This window comes from Ptiloglossa arizonensis, chromosome 4, assembly GCF_051014685.1.
Source record: "Ptiloglossa arizonensis isolate GNS036 chromosome 4, iyPtiAriz1_principal, whole genome shotgun sequence".
Taxonomy (NCBI): Eukaryota; Metazoa; Arthropoda; class Insecta; order Hymenoptera; family Colletidae; genus Ptiloglossa; species Ptiloglossa arizonensis.
In genome coordinates, this window is record NC_135051.1 from 24,715,639 (window position 1) to 24,742,731 (window position 27,093).

Here is a 27,093-nt window from a genome sequence, read left to right on the forward strand (position 1 = left end):
TTACCATTCGCGATCCTCGTTGTTGGACGGAGATCAAACTTTTTTTATCCACGCCAGCCGGCGGAATTTGATTTATAGATATGATGGGGGATGAAGGGAAGAACAGTCTCGGATCAAGGGGAATGGGGTCCTGCGCGTAAGTTGAATGTGGCCCCAGTCGAATAATTTTGCCTTACAAAGGCCGACTATGACGTCTGACCCAATACGCTCGCGTGGAAGAACATTTTTTTCCCTCCACCGTGGAAAATAACAGCTTGCAAATATTTGTCCTCGCCACATTGTGTTAAAACGCGTGTCCGTCTGAGAAAAAAAAAAACACAATTTTTGAAAAAGAAAACACCCCCAATGATGGTAAATTTAACAATTCGTTTGTAAAAATTGCGTAAGTGCGATATACACACTGTGGTTAACAATGTTTAGCAACTGACGTATACTTTTTTCGCAACAGAGGATAAAATTGATAAAAATAAAGTGTCGTGAAATCTGGAAAAGATTTCGAGAAGAAATCGGTGTGTCAATCGATATACGTTTATGGTGTTTCGAAACACCGTGGTACACCCCATTTTCGTGCAAACATCAGCTGTTTTTACGGTGGTCACCGATTGGACGATGTAGGCCAAACGAGAGACTAAAGAGTGTTACTTCGAGGCAAAAATGAGGTTAAATATGTGTGCCAGTTACCTCTGGATAACTCGATATACTAAACGCGTATCTTTATATGGGTCAGCGTGTGTGTTGGCGCGTTGTCACCGTAACGAGCGAGCCGAATATTGCAACTCGCGGTGCCGCGACGCGAACACGTCGAGCGAGATGCAATACCCTCTTAACCTGCACGGTTCGTGCACGAGCTTCGTACCGTGCGAGTCCGAGTCGGACTCGGGTAGGGATAGATTTGTGTTTAGAAACGATCTGTTCGGTCTGATCGTTAAAACGAGCAATGTGCGTGCTTTCAACAGTGGAACTGCTTTCAAGTTTAACGCACTTCTCGTTGAATTTGTGTACCGATACCACGAACAATAATAAGTTCGAAGACGTTAGTATTGTTCGTCTTCTCGTAACAAGAGGGACAACAGACGTTAACAAACAAGATTATTTTACGAACATTGTAACGATACGTGTTTTCTAGCGTTTTAAATAATATCGTGCGAAATTGAAGTTAGTTAGATTCACGATAAGAGTGAATTCTGTTTTCTGCGTTTACGAAGAGTTTCTCATCGCGTTCTACCGTTAAATTATTACGTTGAAAATGTTACGTGGACGAGAAATAAATAAAAAAGGAGAATCGATAATTTTTGGCGGGAAAAATTCACGCGTTGAGTGGTCAATATGGATTCGTGGAACAAGTAAAATTTCTTCTTCGGTTGGACACGTAAAAACGATACCGTGTTTTTTTAGCAAAAACCAGGGTTGATATTTTTGTATCGAGTTGGTTATCGATACGTATATTTCATCGTGACACGGCCGGTTTTCTTCACCCTCGTGTCGAAACAATATTAATCGAACGACGAAGGGAATAGGTGGCACCGACTTCGAGAACTTTTTTCACAATAATCGTGGACGGTCGCGTACCTCGACCTTGGCCAACGTTACATAATATCGGTCGTTAATACGGCAACCATGCAAATCGATATTAAAGGCATCGATGAACACGTACGTACGTACATAGGTAACATTACGATGGCACCTGGTGCCGTGAGCTCTTTTTCTACGAATAAATGTTACGGAGGTGCGGAAAACGCGTTATTATTGCGGGAAATTACCATATTCATGCGTGATTCGGCGATTACGCGAGACAATAGGAGTTGCAAAATTCATTCGCGAGAGTTACCTCTTACGCCGTGTACTTTACCCAGGTGACTCAATTTCTAATTTGCGAAACGTGGAAAATTTATTCGTCATCTCGCGTCGCATAAAATGGTAATTTTTTTTTTATGAAAAAGTATGTTCGCGACTGATCCTTCTCGAATTGATTACAGTGGAACTCTACTCATCGAAAGAAAATTTTTATCGATATCTCGTTTAGCGAACCTCGTTTCGATTACGGTCTACGATAATTGTACGCAATTGAATATTTCGAGAAAGATTGAAAATCATTAGAAAAGGATTTTTTCTAACATTGAAAAAGATCTAAGATAATAAAATACGAAATTGAAATGGCAAATAAATGTTACAGACAAATGTGAAGTAACTACGGACTTTTAACGAGGGAGACACACACCGTGTGTTCCTCGATAGCAGGAGTTTGAATTTTTGAAAAACGACGAGACAAATAAGCTCAAAAAAATTAAGTTAAAGAATCTAATGCGCGTCTTCACGAGTTTCTGATCCATTGGTAAGGTTAATATCGCATTTTCGGAATGAAAATCTAATTCCCGCGCGAGCCCTCGTATTGCACGATTTCCAAAACGAGAAGCGGCGGCAAGGCGAAATCGTTTGTAAAAGGCAGGAGGGTCGTAATCAGGAAACCGATGATCGTCCTAAACGTCAGTCGGCCTGTGTCGTACGTTGGCCTGTCGGTGGTATCATAATTTTCGGAAATGAGCGCCAAGATTAGAGAGAATTGACGTCATCGACGCGACAATAAAAAGAGGGATCCGGCGTTCGTTTGTCCGTCCGTTTGCGAGGACGTTGCGCATATCACTGACAATGAATCGACGAGAAAGCGAGATGCGGACGTGAGCCGAAGAATATACAGTGGCTCCAAAAAGTATCCGTGAGGAAATTCTTAGCTGTAAGATTGATTTTAATGAAAGTTTGACGGAACACAGATCATAGTGACGTGCACAGAGAAATTTCTGCATAGAAAACTTCTTCGAGAAGTTTGGAAGGTTTTCAAGGCTTTTTTTATTATTTATTGCAACTTGTCTTGGGACTTTTATGCAACAGAATGATAAAGCACTAAGAGCTGAACATTTTTCATCAGAAAAGTTTTGCTCTGTTTCGCACTGTTACGAAGTTATGCTTGAAAAATCGAAGGGCAAGTGCCACCCTAAAGGCTGATTTTCAACGACTTTTATTTTTTCTGTAACTTTGTAATCGTGTAAGATACGACAAAAATTTTCGGATAAGAAATGTTCAGTTTTTGTCCCTCTATCATTCTACTGTGAAAAATACTCTTAAAAAATTGTATTAAAAAAATGAAGAAACGTTGAATTTTCTTGATTTTATCCTCTCGAGGACATTGTTCGTTGATGAAAAAATTATATCGTATACGGCCCTGCATACTTTACACGCTCACGAGTTTTTATTAAAATTGAAATTTCTTTATTATATAGTGTACGAATACTTTTTCGACCCACTGTATACAGGATGATGCTCCGCACAAAGCGCCACAGCCGCTGTTTCGTGCGAGAGTGTCTGGGATAGGATCCAAAAATTTTTTTTTTCATGGTACAACGCACGCGTAGGGGAAAACATCGATATTTCTTCGTTATCGATAAACATAAACGGTGTCCGAAGTTGTAAACGTAAAATATACGAGCATCGAGTAGTAGAAATAGAATACACTGGAGGGTTACGCGGGACTTGTAATTTGTTCAATAAGAAAAATACACGACGATATTATTTCCAGTAAAATAAATGGTACAAGTTTGTTTGTTAGTAATAACGAAAAATAGAATTAAAAAAATCTATCAGGAAAAATTTGATGCTAATAATAATAACAGAGAACAGATTAATCTCACGGTAGTAAGAGTGTGTATACACAAAGTACACGATAAATGTGAAGAAACCGAACGAATTCTCAACATGATTCAAACGGTTAATAATCGAGCATTTCGCATAGGTATCTTCGAAGTTAGATGGATCAAGAGCAAATTAATTTACAAGTACCATGAATTGTCTATTTCGATAATTGTTCACGAGTATTGCAAGCAAAGTTAACAATGAAGTAATTTTAAAATAAAGTTTCAAATCGAATCGATTCCTCTGTTACCACTGTTAAACACCAAGGATGATTCGTTTCTACTACGATTCTAGCAGCTGCAAAATACGTGGAAAAGAATGTTTTTCCAATCTTTAATAATATTTCTCGAGAAACCAGCCGGTGCCGCTCAGTATGGACCACCCTGTAGATCAGCGCACGTAAATCTCTACCCACACGCAGCGAGATGATCGCGAGCGTGGGTCGAACGTATTATTTCTCAATTAAGAAACCTGAATGGCGAACGTTTCAGTTCTTGACAAACATCCCGCGAACGAGAAACGGTTAACGTTATCGCACGGTTATCGGGCCACGAGACCCGTATCGATTATTGTTGCATACGTCCCCCCTCCCCCACGTTTTTCTTAACGGTGGAAAGTTGATCTGTAACAGTCGCGTTCGCCAATGGTGGCTCGATAATTGGATCGTGTTATTTTCAGATAGAAGGAACCGGTATTTATGGACGCTTTGAGTAACAGTCTGCTCGGACAGTCTGGTATGGTAGTTAATTGCGATGACGTTTCTGGCGGGAGGCCAATTTTATGACAATCCATTTATTCGTGTCCGTCGGGGCAGACGAAAGCCGAACAGGCTCGAATAAAACGGAATAATGCGATGTGGATGAATCGGTCGTTACGTATGGTCGCGATAAGTGTGCCGCGAAAGGAACATCCACGCGTACGTTCAAATGTTGTTAGAGGAGCGACGCGAAACCGTGGGGGCCATTGCTCATTGGTCCTCGCGGGACTGTGTCTATCCGCACGTGACATTGACAATGAATCGGCCCGGGTAGCTCGATGCGAACGTAAGCGCGAACGGAAGTTTGTAAAAGTCGATTCACGAAGGCAACCGTATCTGCTCCCGGGACACACGCTAACAATTCGCTTTCTCCACGCGTTCCCGCGCTAAAAATATTGATCCACTCAACCTTGAAACCTACACGTTAGAATTTAATCTTCCTCGTTCCTTTCGAACGGGAAAATTCGTGAAGTCCGCCGACTCGCTCCGATTCTTCGACGACGTGGTTCTTTCTTTTTCTTTCCCTCGTCGAAGTTATCGCGAAACCCACGCGTTACGACTTCAACTTCTTTGGTTTCTCGAAGGGGGAAGATTCGCGAGGTTCATAAACCCACGTTGGTTATTAACCAATGTAATTTTTTTTCCTTGTTGAAGTTACCTTGAGACATACCGGGTTGGAATTTGGTCTTGTTAGTTTTTTTTAGAGGGAGATAATTCGCCAAGATTATCAACTTACGTCGGTTATTGACCGATGTAATTTTTTTTCTTTGTTAAAGGTGGGAAAATTCACGAAATCCATGAACTTGCATCGATTATTAACCAATGTAATTTTTTTTCATGAAATCCACCGACAACTAACATCAATTATTAATCAATGTAATTTTTTTTCATGAAATCTACCGATAACTTCTGTCCATTATTAACTAGTGCAATTTTTCCCCCGTTAAAGTTATCTGGAAAACTACAGCTTAAAATTTAAGAAGGTCTTCTAATTTTTTTTCATGAAATCCATCGACAATTAACATCAATTATTATCCAACGCAATTTTTTTAATCTTTTGATCAAGTGTATTCACAGTGAATTTAATCGAAATGGAGAATTAGAAATATTTACGATCGTGTCGAGGGACAGAGGAATTTTCCAGCCACTTTTCGACGTTTTTTCACGCCAATGGGAACGCAATTGGCACATCGATGAACGATCGCTCGAGAAAATACCTAAGAAGGTTCACCATCGAGAGCTTGGTGCGCGATTTTCTAAAATAGACCGACCATTTTGTAGCCGAGCATGGAGGAGCGATATCGTCGGTGTTCCCCCCGGTGTTTCCGGGATTCCAGAATTTCCGAAATTCTCAACGATCGTGCCATTGTCTGGCGCCGATGAAGCTACGCGCTCGAGAATAGTTGCACGCGCCGCGCGTTGCTCGGAGTTGCGCCATCCATCAGTCGTAAAACTTCGTTCGGATTCGGTTACCTAAATTGAAACGGAAAATTCTCTGGAATGAAAAAAAAAAGAAAAAAATGAACGAACGAAAGTGTCGAAAGACGGACCAATTTTACACTTAACGAAAACACGTAACACCGCGAGCTATTCTCGACGAACCGCGACGAAAGAATTAACATTTGTCAGGTCGCACAGTGAGAAGTTAGGTGGAGTGACCGAATGTTGATACGTATATATCTTTTATATTGTAAAAGCTTTGAAATAGTTCGAAATAGTAGTTTGAAATAGTAAAACACTTTTTCACAATTCTAACGACAAAACACATTTGTTTACAATTCTAACGTGAAAACACTTTTTAATTATTTTAACGACAAAACACATTTCTTTATAATTTTTAACAATTCGTAAACGAGAAAACGTATTTGTTCATAATTCTAAAGATTCTTTTAGAATTCTAACGAGAAAAGCCAATTGTTCACAATAATAACGAGGAAACAAAAGTTTTCGTAATTGCAATGAAAAATGCATTCTGCAGCTGCAGACCCTCGATTTAGAAACCCTCTGTATAAATGGCAAATATTGCTCGCTGCTACTATGAAATAACGCGAAAAGTTCATACCGTAAAGGGTATCGATATGCCGTTATCGTGCACGTTTAAAAATAAACCGGTCTAGCCGGCCACACCACCGGTGGGTGGTAATCGTAACTAAAACTCGGGTAACGAATGACGAGCGAAATCGTCATCGCCGTCGTCATGGTGAATCGATGACGAAGGTGGTGCTTTACGCCGGCTCGATAAGGGCGCGATATACAGAACGTTTCTGTATTCTATTCCGACCGTCTCTGTGCCCGTGTTCGAATCGGTATTTCGACGAACACGATCGACAAGCAAAGGAAAAAAGGAAGCCAATTTCCGGAAAAATATTTGTCCGTTACTTCCCCTTTTTTTTTGCCGCGTGAAACGAAACGGTAGAGTCTGAAATTCATGGCACAAAGGTAACTCGGTTGCCCAATGTTCGGAGCTGACGTCAGTGCAGGGTTGTTGGCGCCACTGTCCTATGACGTCATTAGGGGTGGGATTGGGGGTGGTACACGGTGGTGGCCGAGCTTCACAGGCGTAGGGTTCAGAAAGCAGCGACAAGAATTTTCTCAATAATCCCGACCGGGGAATAAAATACTCGAATAATTCGGACCGATGAAAGAAACACACGGATTCGATTAATTCGTAGAATTTTCTCGCTCGGTTCTCGTACGAATCGATTGCGATTGATACGAGATTCTCGTCGTTTTGTAATTAACGGAACAATCTTACACGCCCAAGTGTGTGCAACGACACAAGAATCGCGAAATTTTGAATTTTCTCGGTTCGTACGACAGATAAGAAATTTCGACCGAATAATTCGAATCGATTGCGATTGATACGAGATTCTCGTAATTTTATAATTAAGAAACCTTTCACGTTCAAGTGTATAATACTACAAATCTCTTAAAGTTTTATTATTATTATTTTCTAACCAACGAACCTTACAAGCCCAAGTGTATAAAATATTACAAAACCCTCAGTTTTCACGAATTGAATTTTCTCGGTTCGTACGAATAATTCGAATCGATGAAAGAAAAATACGAATCACGAAACACGATACGAGAATCTTATTGTTTTCCAACCGACGAACCTTACGAGCCCAAATGTGTGCAATGAGTCAAAAATCTCAAATTTTCCACGATTCGAGTTTTCTCGGTTCGCACGTAACAACGTCGTATCGATCGAATATTTCGCGAGAAAGAAACGAGAATACTCCTTCGAGGAATTAACCGTCAGTCTATGCTTGTTCGCTATTATATTTGATCAATAGCCGCGAATAAAAGCTATAAACGATCCCGGAATGTAAACGGTATAAATTCATTGTTACGCCACTGGGTTAGGCTGTCAAACACGTGCCACCTCCAACCCTCCGGGCCTCCGCCATTTTGGTGTTGAAGTTGGGTCCCTCATCCTCTCGCGTCCGTGTAATCTCACTTCGTGCTACTCCAACCGCCCTCTTAGTCTATGTTATTTTACCGATTCTTCTGCGCGAACCCAGTGACGTAAGCTCGTGTACAAAGGACAATCGTAAAAACGAAAGCTAAAAGGCGCGGGAAGCTTTCCAGCTGAATAAACAACAAAAGCTCTCTCCGCACCGGCGCGCTACGACGATATATATACATATATATATATATATATATACATATATATACATATATATATATATATATACATATATATACATATATATATATTTTTTTTTTATTCCACCTTTTCGGAGTGTTTTCCAAAAAGATATCCGTACGGGTGTTCGGCCGCAAACTCGCGTTCGGGATCTCTCGTAAATCCCGCGACTAAAAGGGGGAAAGAGAAGGAAAATATATATCCACAGAGGCGTAGGGGGAGAAAGAGAGAGAGAGAGAAAAAAAACCGTCGAGAACGTTTCCTCGCCTCTTTTTTCGGAGTAGTCGGACCAAGTGGGCGAGTTTACGAGATTTACAATTTCTCCGTGAACACCGCCGAAACGACGAGTGCCATTGAATTCTCGCGTCAGCTATTAAGATCGATGCTTAAAGCCGAAAGCTTTTAAAGCTTCGCGGAACCGTGCGCGGACCAAATTCTAGAAAAGATCACGGACCCTTTCATCGACTCGGGACGAGTTTACGACGACTCGTTGGTTGCTTTACGACTTCCTCCCCTCCCATTCGAACAATGAAAAATCTCGTGGGAGGGTAAGGTCAATTTTCGTCTCGGTTAACGAACCTTCGTTTCGAGTATTTATCGAGCGTGTGTTCGTTGTCCACAAGTATCGTTTCTCGAATTCACGAGGAGCAACCGCTCGATCGTATGCTCCGAAAGCTTCGAGAACTTATAACGAGGTAGCCCCTGCTATTATTTCCCGCGCAGCACGACTTGAACTCGTTCAAGGTCCGGCGGTCAGCGCCGATTGTAATTCAAAAGCGCTCGAGGCTGCGTTATTTATTTACACACGGTTGGAAAAAGGAGAGAGAAAGGGAGAGAGAGAGAAAAATAAAAGAAAAGTAGAATCGATCCGCGAGACCGGTCGCGGAATTTTCGAACGTCGAGGCGGTTGCTCCTTATCCGCGAGTCTAATATTCGGAAATGGCTGCTGCCTACAATGCTACGTGTACCTTAGCGGTGGTATGCGGACGTCACGTGATTATTTAAACTATTTATAGTACGTGATGCGGTGAAATACCAGCTGACTAGCGAAATTCCGCCAATCACGTAGGAACTTTTCATCGAACCGACGTTACGGTACGGTTTCGTTAACGTTGCCGCGCGTATGCACAACTTTCTTAAAAATAAATTCCACGTCGATACACGAGACAGAGAGAGAAAGAGAGACAAAGAGAGCAGCAGCAGCAGCTTGTTTACCATGTACGGTGATACACGGTGGGAAATTTACGAGGTGCACCGAATCAAACGGAGACGGATGGAACAAAAATTCGGCAAAAGGCTCTAGCCGAGTGCAGGGGGTTGGCCGTGGAGGTTTCCTGTTCTGGAATACCAGCCGTACGTATAATCCATAGAGTGACGCGCGAAGCAAACGATACAATTGGGCAAATGAAAGTAGGTGACTGCGAACAATGAGCCGCGATGGGCCAAGAATAAGATTCTCTATTCACTGTGACGCATTGCAGTGAATCACAATTGAGACACGTCACTCACCGTCGAATTTACGAACTCTCTCGGCCTGCCTCGTGTTTCATTCGCGTCAGACTCCTCGCCTCTGATACAATTTCGTCCGCGTCGCTTTGATTCTCCACATCCGTGGATCGATCGTTCCTTGCCCCCCCCCCCCTCCTATCCTCCCTTACGGCGAAAACACGACGAGAGACGATACAGCGGATCGTTGGACATCGATGAGAATTTTCTCGGATTCTTCCCAACCTCGAAATTCGAAGATTGAAAGTTCGAGGGGTTAGGATTCATGTCTTGAGAGATATTTTTCAATTTTTGTTCCAGGTAATTCCGTTTTGCGGGAATCTTGCAAGGAGTGGGGTCATTTTATGGGAAAAGTCGTTGCAAGTGTCTTTAACGATGCAAATAAATTGCAATTAACGCGAAATTCACGGTGCTTTGTTTTTTTATAGTTCCACACCACTGTGAAACATCGCACGAGAGTAAACATCGAATGTTTACTTCTTTCTGCCGATGTTTTAAAATATGAGTCATTTTTCAACGAGTTAAAAAATACGTACGCCAAATTTTGTGAAAAAGTATTGAACATTTACCGAGTTATCGCGCAAACAGTCTTCGGAAAGTTTTGAACGTGTTTGAAATTTCCCGCCACAAATTTACTGTCTCGAGATCTTCGAAACTCGCGTTTGGTTACTCATTTCTGGGCCGTACCTCGATAAAGGTACGTACTCCCCAGTCTCGGTGTCATCGCGCAGTTCTCGGAAAGTTTCGAACACTTTTGAAGTTTCCCGCCACAAATTTGCCGTCTCGAGATCTTCGAACGCAATCTCGCGTTTAGCTGCTCGTTTCTGGACCGTACCTCGATAAAGGTACGCGCTCCCCAATCTCGATGTCATCGCGCAGTTTTCGGAAAGTTTCGAACACTTTTGAAGTTTCCCGCCACAAATTTACCGTCTCGAGATCTTCGAACGCAATCTCGCGTTTGGCTGCTCGTTTCTGGACCGTACCTCGATAAAGGTACGCGCTCCCCAATCTCGGTGGCAGGATTCGGGAAGTTTACCACGCGGACCCGGGGTTACTAAAAATGGACCGAACTTCCGCGGATCGTGTCAGTTGGCGAAGTTGGAACAGATTTATGCGGACGCTGGTGTGTATTTGTAAACGGGAAACGACGCGTACAGCTCGTCTATCAGTTTCGGATGGGAAGAACCCACGGTATAGGAGGAAAAATAAAGAGAGGAATCCACGCGATCGTGGTAAGCGCTGTGGGTGGAAGCGAGAGAACGAATACAGGCGTATATGCAATCGATAATATCCACGGACAAAAATACTCTTCGGCGGCTTATAGACTTTCAGCGTGTACGTCGTGCCACAACCGGACGTTCCGATCCACCGGAAAAGATTTCCATACGTTTTCTTGTTCCATCGTTGGAAAATCGTTCGCGTTTTAACGCTCGATCGGGTTCCTGGGACCACGAGGGGATTCGTACACACCATCGATGAACATCGAAAATACGTGTGGGATAATTTATCGATCGAACCAATTAATAAGTAATTAATTGGACAATAGATGAATAACAGGACATAACCTAACTATGACACGAGTCTGTACAACGTTACACGACTCTCAACACGTTGGTCTTTCTCCTGAAAATGGAAAGCTCTTTACTCGTTTTCTCTCACTCCCACCCTACACTCTTCCGCACCCTCGCTCGTCAAGCTTCGTCAGCGCGTCGACGGGCCCCCCGTGGTCAACCGTTGGGCCTGACTGGGACCCTCAACGACCCTCACTTTCTCTTTTATCGCCCTCTACCAGGTACGGTCCTTAAAACTAATTGTAAATTCTTTGGACCCCTTAGGGTACTGGGCCTCATTTAGGTCTGGGCCCAACAGGTAAGGGACTACCCGCGTTAAACGAGCCAGTGTGAAACTCGAGAATAATTGCGATACAGCTGTTGTGGACGTCAATACTAATTTAATTCTTTTTTATATTACTAAATTTTATATCGCACTAAAGCAAACACATAAACAATCAATACTTTAAAACATATTGTGAAGAAAAAATTTAATTAGATTGTTTACCGCGGTAATTGTTCAGGTTTCAAACGCTAGGATCCTTATCTTCCCCATTAAACTATTTTTAGTGTATATGGCCCGATCTTCGTACCACGAGTCAAACTCGTGATGTTCACGTTCGGCTCGCGTTCGATTCCACGAGTCTGACTCGTGATGTTCGTGTTCGGTCCAGAATTGTTTATCACGAGTTAGACTCGTCGAGTGCGGCGAAGGGTCGGTGCTAAGTTTGCCGAAATTTACGTTACCCTAAAATTACGATACCGCGTTTATTCATCGGGACGTTCGTCTCTGGATATGAATGAAAAAGCACGGGAACTCTTATAATTGTCCTTCACGGGGCGGGAGCTAAATTAATCGAAAAAAGTAACCGCGCTGGACATCTGCCAAGAGAAGTTCGATCGGTGTGGTAAAGGAGGGAAAACGGATTCGAGCGATTAGAATCGAACGTGGAACCAACCAACGAAGAAATTCGGATTTATTAACTCGGAGCTTCGGTATGCGTGGAATCCCTCGACGCCCTCGCAATTTTTCCTAAAAGAAATAAACTGTTCTTTTCTCTCATCTTAAGAGAGAGAGAGAGAGAGAGAGAGAGAGAGAGAGAGAGAGAGAGAGAGAGAGAGAGAGAGAGAAAGAGAGACTCGAGAGGAACGTTTAACCTCGATATCAAATGTCCGATGAGTCGAGTTTCGAATCCAAGGTCTCGTAACGAAACAAGGTCTCGGTCTCTCTTCGTACGACGAAAACGACATTTGTTTAAGAAGACGAACGTTTCTTCTTAAACAAAAATTTCCTATTATGGTAAACGTATCGATTGGTTGATCACTTTCTTTCTTTTGCTATTTTTAAATCGTACGATTAGCACCGAAACATTGATATACAGCGAGTTACATCGCTGTCCTCGATATAAGGGCGAACGGTTGGTCGCATTATCGAGGAGGTTGATAAATCGGGGATCTGTCCGCCTAAAACAGCTTGTAGATATATATAAATATAAATATCACTTCTTAGGGTTATAATACATGCCTTGTTTAATATAAATTTAAGTAACGAATCTCACGGATAGTCGACTTAAATTTTGTGGAGACACGCGAATAGGAGAACGAGGACTACACAATTTATTAACGTTCCTAGAACATTATTTATTCACCCTAACAGCGACACGATCCAAAAGTTTAAGCTTCCCGATTTATGATCGCAAAGTGAAGTACTTAAACATCCTCCCTAATTGCAATCTTAGAATCTCGGCAAAAGTGACCGTTTTTGGATAATTACAGAAACGTTCACCTCGATTGTTTTCTCGGAATAAATTTCGAAAGAAACGAGCGAATAATTTCGCTCACGGTGGCGACACTTTTATTGCAAATTTCCGGAATGTTTTATTCCCACCATCCGTTACACGGTCGGTGCGATTCATTTTCGCGAGCCAACCGAAAATTCGGCCACCCTTGCTGGGATAAAGGGTGGCGAACAATCGGTAACCTTGTTTGTTGTTCAACCGTGTCTCGGTTCGTAACGGACCCGTGTAACACGGTACGAGTGCACACGAAACGATTGTCATCGAGGTAGGGGGCCTGCAGAGAAATGACGGCTACGTCGTAATGATTCGGAAAAGTACCAGACGTATGAACAAAACGACCTTGATAAAGAACGGCTTTGACGTATTCGAAAGCAGAGCTCCCCGCTGGTCTCCGTTCGTCTCGTATTTTAAGGCTTCGTATTTTCCACGATACTACGAACGCTCCGAAGGTTCGTACGATGAAAACGAATCGCTCGTATCCGATACGAACGAATCAGTATCGGTCGTGTGAAGAGAATCATCCCCCGTTGGAACTCGTACCCGACGATTTAAAACGTTCGAGCAACTCGAACGTGAATCTTTCGCGACGATCGACTATCGCGATCTATACAAAAGTGGAAATAGCCAGATAAGATATAGTATCAGCATTGACGCACATAGCTATCTCGGAGACAGTTCTCATCTTCCAACGGAGAGATCTCTTTCCGTTTCGTCTCCGATTGGCCGATCGGATACAAGAGATATTCGACGATCGTTATCACTGACGCACGTCCTCTTTGTTAACTCCTCACGATCGCTCGGCGTGTTCTACGGTACAGATAACGCTCGTTATTTACTTTCCACCGTGTCACGTGCTCCCGGTTAACCCTTTTTATTGAACAACGCGCCACTCACGGGGCAGCGATATTTTTCACCGTGTTTGTACACCGGCTCGAGAACAATAGTTTCGTTTTGATCCAGTGTCTTCGGATCGGGGGGGACACTGACTGGGTATACCGGGTGTTACGGAAATCGTGGCGGGGAGAGGGTGACTCTGAGACTAAATCGAAAATGTACTTGTTGTCAATGTATTGGATTGTTCGGAAAGTGATTTCGTTGTCCAAAATGGAGAATATGTAATTTAATAAAATGTTTGTACACTCTGAAAAAATCGTGTTTCATTTTCACCAAGAAAAAAAAAAACGAAATTACTTTCCAGACAGACTGATATTTTAGTTCGAAAGTATCGATTGAGAAATTACGTACACTTGGAGATCGACGAGAGGTCGAACGAATTTCTCCAAGCTCAGCTTCTCTAGATTTGTAAACAAGCTCGCGAGATATGAATCGAGTGTTAATCGAGAAAGACGAAAACATGTAAACACGATGCACGTATTTACGAGCGACGTGTGTTTTTTTTTTTTTTTTTTAAATTTCATCTTCGAGTTGATCGAAGAGGGTGCAACTTCTCGAATCGTCCCCTTTAGGCTTGTACCATTATTTTCAGAGCACTCTGCATGGAAGATCTAGAGGTATGGACTCTGTACAGGATCTAGAGACTCGGAATTTTAAAACGTGTACAAAATACACGTGTATTTTGTTACAGTGTATTTCTATATTACACGTGTATTTTGTTATAGTGTATTTCTATATTACACGTGTATTTTGTTACAGTGTATTTCTATACTACACGTGTATTTTGTTACAGTGTATTTCTATACTACACGTGTATTTTGTTATTCATGTATTTCTATACTACACGTGTACTTTGTGTTACACGTAACACATTCGCACACCTCCACGTGCATTTTCCATGACGCGTAACGAATTTCCACACTTCCACGTGTATTTTCTATGACGCATAACAAATTTCCATGCACGTGTATTTTCTATGACGCACAACAAATTTGCATACACGTACATTTTCCCACACGTACTTTTTCCATATCGCACACACCGCATTTGCATATTCACACCCGGCGTGTTTATGTTAATCAAATCGATAAGGACCTAAATATATCAAAATACACGTGTACACGTGTGCACCCTCGGATCCGTGGCTCTATTGAAGAAAAAAAAAAAAATAGAAACAACTCTTCCAATGCAAGTTTCCCAACAGACCGGTACACGTGTACCCAAGGAACACGGATTTTTAATTCCTCGATACGCGCGCACCAAAAAGCACGTATATTCGATGTATTAATAGACGATACGCGTGTACTTCAAGAACGCGGATTCTTAATTCCACGATACGCGCGTACTAAAAAGCACGTATATTCGATTTATTAATAGAATATCCGTGCGCGCGTACTCGAGGAACACGGATTTTTAATTCCTCGGTACACGTGTGTTTCGATACACCTCGAAAACCGCTCTGGTCAAGAATCCATCGAGACTTCGATCTCGGTGGGTCTCGAAAGAAATCTATCGGGTCGTTCGAAAAGTCGTTTCGTCATTTTGGTGAAAATGAATCACGATTTTTTTCGAGTGTACAAACATTTCACTAAATTATATTTATTCTCTTATATATTCTCCATTTTGGAAAGTCATTTCGTTTTTTTTTGGTGAGAATGAAGCACGATTATTTTTTAAACTGTATTATTTAATTTCATTAAATTATATATTCTCCATTTTGGAAAGTCATTTCGTTTTTTTTTGGTGAGAATGAAGCACGATTTTTTTTTAAACTGTATTATTTAATTTCATTAAATTATATATTCTCCATTTTGGAAAACGAAACGACTTCTCGAACAACCTAACAATACTTATAGTAATATTTACGGCAATATTTACAGTTTAGTATAAATGTTCAGTAACATTTTGGATCACGGTGGAGGAACGTTTTGCAAAGTTCCTTTTTCGAACACCGACAACTTTCCGACCGACCCAATATATATACTCTATCTACGTTGAAATCGATCCGAGGAAATATTTTCCCCGGTTAAATGTTCGAGCACCGCGTTCGAAGAACGAAAGACAAAGGGACGACGAGCGGAAAGAATTATTACACCGACGAGAAAGAGAAACGTTGTACGTAAGTACGACGAATGTGGTGTATGGATTCTCCCTTCCACCCCCCCCTCCCCCTAAGCTCGTTTTTCTTCCCCCCCGTAGGAATGCTTCGTCTTTTTCAGGGTGGTTTACGGGCTCGTTGACACTGCGAGCTTTTCTCAGCCTCGAGGGAGATGTTGACCCTGGTTGGGCGACTCGGTACATTGAACACCGGCTCTTAACGAGCGAAAATAGGGTGCCAATCGACGAAGCAAACGCTCCCGAAAGAGCCGGGACAAAGAGATGGAAAAGGAGAAAGAAACGAACCGGGGACGATAAGCTCGGTTAGGGCGTCGCGGAACGAACGATGAGAAGCTCCGTTTGAGCGCGGCGATGGTTAACCATCGGTCCCCCCGCGGCATGGCGAACTGCGACAAAATTAGCGACCAACCGAAATAATTTACCACGGGACTCCCCGAGGAGGTTGTACGGTCTTCTGTTTCGTTTGGTGTTGCGCGTGACCCTGAAATCCAACGTACACTAACGCCGAAAGGTCCGTCTGGTACCGCCATTGTTGGTACGCGTAGCGTACGCAAAGGAGGATGTTGATAAACGAGAATTTTTAAGCATCGTTTGAGAAAAAGAACAAAAAATGTCCCTTTCTCGAGAAACGATAGAAAAGTTGTTAAAACGGAGCTTGGAATTTAATAAATACAATTATTGTCGAAGCGTGTTTTACGCTTCGTCGTATTTTTCTTCGGATGTTGATTTGGATTTTTGGAATAATTTTACCAAAAAGTTAACGGATCAGGCTCCGAAGTATAATCGGTTCTATTTTTGTCGATTAATACGGGTAGGAAATATTCTAAACCGGAAGTTGGAGTATTTCGATCTTCGGGAATGTGGTTTCGTTTTTAGCAAAATGGCGGTTCATGGTTCCGCGTCGATTTTGTATTTTTTTTGTTATCGATAACTCTTTACTTTGATTTTCCCTCGATTTGTCGTTACTTTGAAGATATAGAAATATGGTTTGTATTGTTTTAACTATGTTTTGAGAGAGTGGTACCGAAAGTACAAGTAAACTTATGGCCAAAATTGGTAAAAGTGGACGATGAAACATAACCTAAGTACAATCACTGTCGTATTTATACTCTGGACTCATTTATCCCACATTTGAGAAAACCATAAAGACATTTTTCATTTCTTGGAAGACACTCAAAGTTCGAGCGAATTTTCTATTTTCAAGGAATACAAAAGTCGGTAAAAATGGACGATGAAACATAACCTAAGCACGATCACTGTGATATTTATATTTTGGGCTCATTTTTTTCCCACTTTTGGGAAAACCATAAAGACATTTTTCATTTCATGGAAGACACTCAAAGTTCGAGCGAATTTTCTATTTTCAAGGAATACAAAAGTCGGTAAAAATGGACGATGAAACATAACCTAAGCACGATGACTATGATATATATACATACTGGGCTCATTGTTTCCCCATTTTTGGGAAAACCGTAAGAATCAAATGTTTCATTTCCAAACGATGCGAAAATCGATCATGTTTCAACATCCACCCTCCCGCGCCCCGCGTCGTCGATGATCGAGAGTCGATCGCTCGTGTCTCGATAGAAACGAAAACGATTTCCTCCGTGACGAAATCGATCGATCCACCAGCCGGTGGACTATTCGCGGACTAGACGCGTGGCATCGTGACGCTCGAGACCCGAAGCAACGGGTCGTCCGTGTTATCGCGAGACGGTTGTAATTTAAAAATTTACGACCGCGGAAACGGTCTGTGGCTCTCGATTTCTTAAAAAAAAAAAATAAAAAAATAAAAAAATCGACCGACGAGATAACACGAACCCATCGAGCGTAAAGATTTAAACAACCGTAAAGATTTCACGCGCGTCTGTCATCGTTGTTCGTCCACGTTGGTTTATTAAAACTATTTCCCGCGCAACGAACGGTATCCGGCGCAACTATTTGCCCAACATAATAAAACCGTCCTTGGTGTCGTTGCGCGTCCACGGGACGTTCTTCCCGTACATTTTCAACGAGTTTTCTATGCATCCCAGTAATCTCGTTGGCATTTGATTGTTCGTTCAAAGTGCAATTGTATTACGCGCGGGCGCGCGCGCTCGATACGTACGTCGAAATTCACCGACGTACGAACGTCATTGCCAATGATTCATCCGCACGGTTAAATAAGCTACCAGTATCCGCTTCTGCGAAACATCGATTCGAGCGATCGTCACCTTCCTTTCCGCAAACTTTGTCACCGCGAAAAAGTTTCTTCCCGGCCCGATCGTCTCCCCGGAGCACAATCCAATTTTCCGTCGCAAATTGCTTTTTCTTCGCTCGGGTTTCCACCGATGGTGGCGTTCGACCGGACGGAATCGCGAAGGAAAACAATTACAGACGAACGTTAATCGTCCTTGTGTAAACAAAGAAAAGAAAAAAAAGAAGTAGAATAAATAACGGAAAAATCACAGGTGCTTCGCGGGGATCGTTTAACGGTGAAACGGACTAGTTTCTCTCTCTCTCTTTTCGGTCGAGAATAAAGCAAAGTTGAAAACAAGTCTCACCGGAATAGAGACGCGAATTTATAAAACCGGTGCTTATCGATTACCCGTGCCGGAATTTTTGTAGAAGCGCGCGAATGACGCGCGCGCCACGACCAATCGGTCGCGGACGATCGATAACGCGTGTATCTTCGATCGAAATCGTAGCGAGGGAGAGCCGGTACGAACGAATCTCGAATGCATGAAAACAAGCGGGAACGGGACGAGAACGCCAGGGCGGGGCGGGGCGGGGCGGGGTGGGACGAAATAAAATTTGTCGGTTGCATCCCCCTTCTCCGGTGGAGCGGTAACCTGCAGTTGAGGTTGTAGCGCGCGGCAATAGAGGCCGAGCTGATCAGTCTGCGCGAGTCTGTCGAGCGGTGAACATCGTCGTATACTCGCTCAGTAACCCCCCCCGCCACGGATAACGTTTCTCTCCTCGTTCCACGAACCCGAGTTGAGCTTACCCCCCTCGGCGGCACGCTTCCCGACCACCGTCGCACGTACGTTCGACACCGAGCCGGAGAGACACGATTTTTTTCGAGCCGCTGCTACGCTTCGATTTCGATCGACGAATACACAAATTCGCACCGACGCTGATACAGCAGAAACCGTCAAAGTTCAGATGGTCAGAGGTGGGTAGCATTTCGGTACGTTTGTTCCATGAGAGTTCTCCGGCCACGAGCGTTACTCCGTCGCGAGAATTTCTTTCTCCCGGTCTGTGAATCGTTGCACGAGGCTCGTACGCGTCCGTCCCCGGCCGGTAGGCTCGAGACAGCCTCCGGTCGTACGTGGTGGCTAAACGTTCGTAGTTTCGTTCGGTTTCTTCGAGTTTTCGCGTTCGTGCGTCATCGGTGTTCCGTACAGGATCGATCGAAATCACGTTCGACCGAAATCCGTTCGCGTTCGCACCGAGTGGAGCCACATATTTGAATTTGGCACTCACGGTTACGTTCCGGGGTTCAACTTATCTCGCGCGTGCATTCAAAACGAATACTTCGGTGCGCAATTAGAGGGAAGTGCTCTCACGGCGGACCGTTATGAAAACGTTCAGCTTGAAATCGACAGAGGAATCTCGAGCAGAAACGTTACAACTGGTTCTAAACGACGTTGACGTTTATCCGGTGCAATAATACGAGATGATACTTTCATCTCTGTCACGACTTTCTTACCTTCTTTGTTTCTCCTCGTTCGGCCGGCAGAAGTGGTCACGGCTCGTGGATGTCTCGTGTGCAGGTCGCATTGTCTAAGGTCGCGAGGCACTCGTCTCTCGTTCCGAGTCCGATCCTCTTTCTCGTGCAGCTACGAAGGTCGTTCCCGGCTTCTACCAAATAAAGAGCATTCCTTCTGTATCGCTCGTAGAATTGTCTTTCTTACCTCTTCGGCGCGCTCACGAACGACGGATTATTTTTCCTTTTTTCTATCTTCGAACGAAACAATGATCGTGTATTCTTTTCTTCCCCCTTTTATCATTATTATTATTATTATTGCCACAATTACCGGAGACGCGAACGTGCAACGCCCGTTGGAAAAATTTATTCCCAAGGTGATCGCTTATTAAGATCCCGACGATGCTCGAACGTGAGATTCTTCTTGGTCCACGTGACGTTTAATTAATCATTTTATTAACGAAATAGACGCAAGCCACGCTTCTATGGGGCCAAGGTTCCGATCGACTCGGATTCTCGCGATCCTATTTTAGAAAGAGCTAGACGGATTACACTTATGCATCACCGATCGTTCTGGCAATACAGATCCGTAATACTCGTCGATAATCGGGGATCTATCGCGAAACGACCGCCACCAGAAATAATTCGCCTCCTTTGTCCAATCACGCGTCCCGATCTCGTGTAACTTTTAACCGTTGCTATTACCGGCAAGGGTAAAATATATTCAGCGAAATATAATTGAGGTTCGTGTGGTTAATGACGTGGGAGGATGTGACGTGAGCCGTGCACGTGTAAATGCGCCCAACGTAGTGTGCTTCCGTCGCGTAAATTTGCACGTGTCGTCTGCGCAAAACCGTCGATTGCCATCTGGCTCGAGTTTTAAATTCTTGGTGTCGTTCGTTAGACAACGAGCAACCCCACGAGGGGGATTCCCCCGCGGTGCTCGCGAGTTCTCGAGCAATTTCGCAAACAATGATTTCCTCGTTCGATCAGGACAAATTTCGTCATCGATCTTCCGAGAATCGGTTACCGCGTTTTTCTCGTGATCGTTGACTGAGAATCGTCCGCGCGACGAAGGTACCGATGCAATTCGAGCGGGAAAATCGCGAGACGGTCCATCGTTCGTTAACGATCGAAATTTGGGAATTTTTAATCGATTGAATTAAAATTTGGGAATTTTCGACCTATCGAAACAAAATTTGGGAATTCTCGACCTATTAAAAAAAAATTGGGGAATTTTTAATCGGTCAAATTAAAATTGGAGAATTCTCAATCCGTTAAACTCAAATTTGGGAATTCTCAACCTATCGAAACAAAATTTGAGAATTCTCAAACTATTAAAATAAAATTTGGGAATTTTTAATCTGCTGAATTAAAATTTAGGAATTCCCAACCTATTAAAATAAAATTTGGGAATTTTATAATGGATTAAATAAAAATTTGGGAATTCTCAAACTATTAAACTCAAATTTGGGAATTTTCGATCTATTGAATTAAAATTTGGAAATTTTTCACCCGTTTGATTAAAATTTCGGGATTTCTATCCACCCTCGAATCCATTTCGGCCCTCTTCTGATCTATTTCGATCCATTACGCGTCAATGTCAACGTCTCCCGATCTTACGTTGACGCGGAAAATTAATTTCCACGGATCGGACCACGAAGAAGAAATCGAGTCGCACCGATCGCGAACGACGATACTGGCCGATGCTTACACACGGTAGAAATCGTCACGAAGCGAACGAGGCTTCTTTCACGCATCGTGTCCTCGCCAGGGACGCGTGTAACGCGATTACATCTGTCCGAACAATCGGCTCGGTGTAATCATCTTGACGCAATTGCCGAAAATCTCGTAAATCATCCCGCACTCGACTTAACGTCCCCGGCTCGTTGAGAAACAAGGATTACGCTTGGCGAAGACGAACGAAGCGTCTTACAACGCGCTAAGCCGCTTTAAAATCGAACAGCTACTCGCGCGACTCGATGCGTGAACAATCGTCGATGACCCTCGACGATTGTTCTTAAATATCGTTTCACGTCACAATTGTTATTCCTGGAACACGTATCGTCTCGCGTTGGTTCGATCGAATCGTAACGAAAAGGAAGACTCTCCAACGGAACGAACTAATTCACGTCGTTGTGTTTCATATTCCAGGGTCGTTGCCTGATATCGCAGTGACGATGGCATCGGGAAGAGAAATTTACGGTGCATTCAGGTAAGCGATAACAGAATTCTCTCTCCTCCCTACCACCCTCCTCTTGCGCCCGCCATCGCGGAATAATATTCCATAATAGCTCAAGCTTATCGAAATCAGATAACTCTCGTTAATTTTGCACGATGAGAATACGAAGAATATACGCGGGGAGGGTCACGCGATCGAACTTAGTGAAAAGACGAATTTTCCTCGAGTGCAACGTGTGCATGCACCGGGATAGATAGATTCGCGAATAACGTGTTGCAACGCGTGTTCGCGAAACGTGTACGTACGCGAGCCACACCGAAGCCCGTTATTTCCAGAATTTTCGTGGGAGTAAATTTCCAATACGACCTTTCTGTAATCGTTTCTCCGGAAAAGTCAGCGTGGGTGGTAGTCGATATGGTTGGATTATACGATCATCTGGATGCACTATCAATCCAGTCTGTTGCGCAAATAATACGCTCGTTTTGGCAACGAAGGTCTCTCGCTGTAAATTGGCGAGATCGAGTCCATCGTGTTTCGAACAACATCCGACCAACTTATCAGAAATCGTTCGATAAGAATCTGATCACATTTTCCAGAAATCGTTCGATAAGAATCCGACCAATTTTTTAGAAATCGTTCGATAAGAATCTGACCACCTTTTTCAGAACTCGTTCAACGAGAATCTGACCACTTTTCCAGAAGTCACACAACAAGAACCTGACCACTTTTCCAGAAGTCATACAACAAGAATCTGACCACTTTTCCAGAAGTCACACAACAAGAATCTGACCACTTTTCCAGAAATCACACAACAAGAATCTGACCACTTTTCCAGAAGTCAGACAACAAGAATCTGACCACTTTTCCAGAAGTCACACAACAAGAATCTGACCACTTTTCCAGAAATCACACAACAAGAATCTGACCACTTTTCCAGAAGTCATACAACAAGAATCTGACCACTTTTCCAGAAGTCACACAACAAGAATCTGACCACCTTTCCAAAAATCATTCAATAAGAACCTGACCACTTTTTCCAGAAGTCACACAACAATAATCTGACCACTTTTCCAGAAATCACACAACAAGAATCTGACCACTTTTTCCAGAAGTCATACAACAAGAATCTGACCACTTTTCCAGAAGTCACACAACAAGAATCTGACCACCTTTCCAGAAATCATTCAATAAGAATCTGACCACTTTTTCCAGAAGTCACACAACAATAATCTGACCACTTTTTCCAGAAATCACACAACAAGAATCTGACCACTTTTTCCAGAAGTCATACAACAAGAATCTGACCACTTTTCCAGAAGTCACACAACAAGAATCTGACCACCTTTCCAGAAATTCAATAAGAATCTGACCACTTTTTCCAGAAGTCACACAACAATAATCTGACCACTTTTTCCAGAAGTCATACAACAAGAATCTGACCACCTTTTCCAGAGGTCACCCGACAATAATCTGACCACCTTTTCCAGAAGTCACTCGCCAATAATCTGACCACCTTTTCGAAAATCGTTCGCCAAGAATCTGACGACCATTTCGGAAATCGTTCAACGAGAGTCATTCAACGTCCCGTTCGAGTAACCACGCTTCATTTCCACGATGCAAATATTTTCGTAGCTCTATCGAGGCCACTGTATCGTAGGAAGTGGTTCGAACGATTATGGTTGTAGACCGTGACGCAAATAAGAGAGGAGTCTCCGGCGCGTTCCCTCGATTTCCATCTCTTTCGCTGATAATAATTCATCCAAATGGATCGAGAACGAAAGAAACCCTACCAGCAACGATAACGGTGACCCTCTATCTCCAATTTCGACGGGACCGTTTAACGCGCCCGTTTAACGCAATATTTCGCGTAAAATCAATCCGTTATCCATATGCCGTACTACGTGCCTCAGTACCAATGACGTAACATTGACGCAAGCGACAATTGTTGCCACTACAATGCTGCAGGGCAGAACGTCGATAGTTCGGTCCGACTACGAAAATCACGTCCTCCTTGGCGACAAAACCCGTGTTGGGGTCTCGAAACCTGAACTGGGAGACGTTGGGACGATCGATGAACTCTCCTCTCGATTTTCCGCTACCTTTCCAAACGATCGAAACAATCTCGAAATTCGATTCCTCGCAAAATCGAGCACGCTCGAGGGTTGCGTACGCATTCGAAAATCCGAAAATACACGCGCGCGTTCGAGCCGAAATTTAAACTCACGATACTTTCTTTTCTCGCGAGAAAAAGAAAAATTGTGCGGAGGGTGTAGGTGTTTCGAAAATTCCAATACGTATACACACACACATACACACCTCGAGATTAATATAACCGTTGGATGCAACTCACACGGTTGTGTTCGATCTCGAGTGCATCGTGCACAGAAATCGATACGGCGTACGAAATCTTAGATAAGACCAATCACGGGCAAATACACACATTTCAACGAGAGTATCGATCAGGAACATCCGTACCGATTCTCGACTGAGTCGAGAATAATTTACGATGACGAATATTTTGAAAAGTTACGATCTCGGTCGAAGATTCGCAAAATATACTATTGTTACGTTATACGTGACAATAGAAAGACAAACGTTAACGAAAGAGTGAAATGGAAAACGGGGGAAAAAGAAGAGAGGAAGATTATGGTAGTATTGAGTCGTTCGGAAAGTCATTTCTTTTTTTTTTTTTTTTTTTTTGGTGAAAATGAAATTTTTTTTTAGAGTATATAAACATTTTATTAAATTATATATTCTTCGTTTTAGAAACCGTATCGTTTTTTTTTTTTTTTTGAGAAAATGAAACACGATTTTTTTAGAGTGTACAAAATTTTTTTTAAATTATACATTCTCCATTTTGAAAAACGAAACGACTCTCCGAACAATCCAATAATTTCCAAAGTATTCCCTCCCACCTGAGGAACGCGTAGAAATTCGAGCTTTTCGAAAACATCGCGTACGGTTATTTTCGTATCGTAAAAAAGAAAAAGTAAAAGAGGAACGGAACAATTTCCCTTCTGTCACGGTTTCTTTTCGTTTGTAGCCTGATCGTGGACGACGTCGACTCGCACTCGATATCGAGCGAGAACTCCGACTCGGACGGTCTGTCGAACGAGAGCAGCTCCCAGAACTCGTCGTCCCAGACACCGTTGGACAGCCCGGGTGGTCCCAGGGAACGTATCAAGCAGATGCAAGTGGAAGCGGAGACCAGGAGGGGAGAGTTCGCGAGACTGCTCGAGGAACACGCTCAGGTCGTGAGGAAGCTGAAGATGATGGAGGCCGAGGAGCAACTCTCCGCGACGAGAAACGTTATGGGAGCTACGCACGCGTGATTCCGTCTATACAATTGGGCAGAACAGTCATAGGGTTGGGACCACTGCCCCCTCCGCGGCGCGCATCGATCGCGTTAGATGTAAATTGAAAATTGGCGAGAAGAAAAACAAATCAATATCGTCGTAATGTCGTCGTCGTTGTTGTTGTTGTTGTTGCTGCGCGGTTACGAAAATACATGTTCGACGTAGGCAACCGTATCGCGCGAGACGACAACAGTATGTCGACGCGTGCCGTTCTTTTTTTTTTCTTTTTCGAAACGCGTCCGTCGCGCTCGTAAAAATGGATTCTCGGTGAATAATTGCGCGAACGGTGTCGACGCGACGAGGAAACGTCCCCACGACGATAGAAAGAACGAAAGGATCGGTGCGACGAACTTCGGGTTCGACGACCGCTCGATCCGTGAACTCGATCGATCTTCATCGCCGGGACGAAACCGTGAGCGCGCGACGATTAGTCTCTAAGCACGAGATCATCCATTTTGTTCTCATCGACGCTTTCTCTTCGGTTTCGCGCGCGCGAAACAGCCGCGACATCGTCTTCGCTTAGGTGTTTCCGCTTCTTCTTGTCATTCTTAGAAACCCATTGCGAAGATTTGAAAAAGAGCAGGGAAAAAATACGTGCGCATTTTTTTTCTTTTTTTTTTTTTTTGTAAATGTAAGAAAGAAGACTCGCGCGCGACTCGATTCGATCGTTGATCGAATCCGGGGGAATACTGCGAATCGTTCGGGGGTTTGTTTGCTCGACGGGATAATACTGTTTTGTGTTTAACGCAAAGTCTGAAATACTTCTAGTTACGACAATAATGAGGAACACTCGGCGTATGCTCGTAAAGTCTTTGAACAGGACTGAGAAAACCGTTAGGTACTTCATGTATATACACAGGAAAAATGGTTGGCCTAAGCGTAGTACAAACTTTTGAGATACGATTAACAAAACTTAGCGCTGACCAGGAAACAATGGGAGGCTTTGGTTCTAGGCAGTTGACAGGTCGTTGACACGCCAACGCGTTGATGAAACATCGTCATTTCGCTTTTCGATACGGAGCGTTCACGATCGTGTATAATCTAGTAAATCTCGACGAAGTACAAGCTTCTACATTTTATAGCGTTGTATATTTCAGTGTTCCATACACGTAAGTTAGTTTTATATACCGTAAGCGTACGTACGATAGCGTAGGATTCTAAGCCTGTCGTAATACGCGTGGAGCTTTTGTAAATAGATTTCACTTCTATTTTTCCTTTTTTTGTCCAACGTAATGCATCGTCAAAAGTGTTTAATGAGAAGCGAGAGAACCACGGGACATTGTTGCACACGCGTCAACGAAATCATTGTCGAGATCTCCTTTATTTCATAGCGTTTCGCGAATAATAGAAGGTTCGTTATTAATTATGGTCCAACGAGTTACGAGTACGATCCTTCTAGTCTCTGCGTGCATATTGCGTCAGGTTTACGTCCACATAAAATAGGTATTATTAGGCATTTATAGAGATATACATATATACATATGTATAAAAATACACGAATAGACTTGTGTTATAATGTTAATATTAAACTATAACAGAAACATTATGTGCGTGTTGATCCATCCCATTGTTACTCGAACTATCGTCCCCTCGATATAATCTTCCATCGCATTTGCGTAACTTTTCGAAGCAAAGGTTTTCTACGATAAACATCTTTTCGATTTGGTACCGAGGGAAAAGGTGGTAACACTTTAAATTCATTTCGAACGACTGTGGAACAAATGTGTAATCTTTGTTTTTATTTTCATATACGATACGTAATGGTAATGTTTGTAGTATATTATTAAAAAATAAATGTTGTTATGTTTTGAAGAAGATCACTGCTTTACTATTTATAGTAGCTTCGTACGATACAAACACATATGTTACGTAAAATAATGATAAGTATTACACACTCAGAAAAATATATA

General features: G+C 42.9%; 1 protein-coding gene and 1 long non-coding RNA gene across 2 annotated transcripts; one reads left to right on the forward strand and one right to left on the reverse strand.

The window, feature by feature from the left end:
* On the reverse strand, positions 1–20,474 carry LOC143145194 (uncharacterized). The gene is made up of 3 exons (XR_012991633.1): positions 19,977–20,474; positions 19,649–19,800; positions 1–300 (listed from the first exon to the last, which is right to left on the reverse strand). It is a non-coding gene; the product is annotated as an uncharacterized LOC143145194 (long non-coding RNA).
* LOC143145190 (uncharacterized) lies at positions 18,818–27,045 on the forward strand. The gene is made up of 3 exons (XM_076308322.1): positions 18,818–19,111; positions 21,800–21,860; positions 24,871–27,045. Exons 1-3 carry the CDS (start codon positions 19,102–19,104, stop codon positions 25,157–25,159), a joined length of 360 nt encoding a protein of 119 aa, XP_076164437.1. The 5' UTR covers positions 18,818–19,101; the 3' UTR covers positions 25,160–27,045.
* The last annotated feature ends 48 nt before the right edge of the window (positions 27,046–27,093 follow it).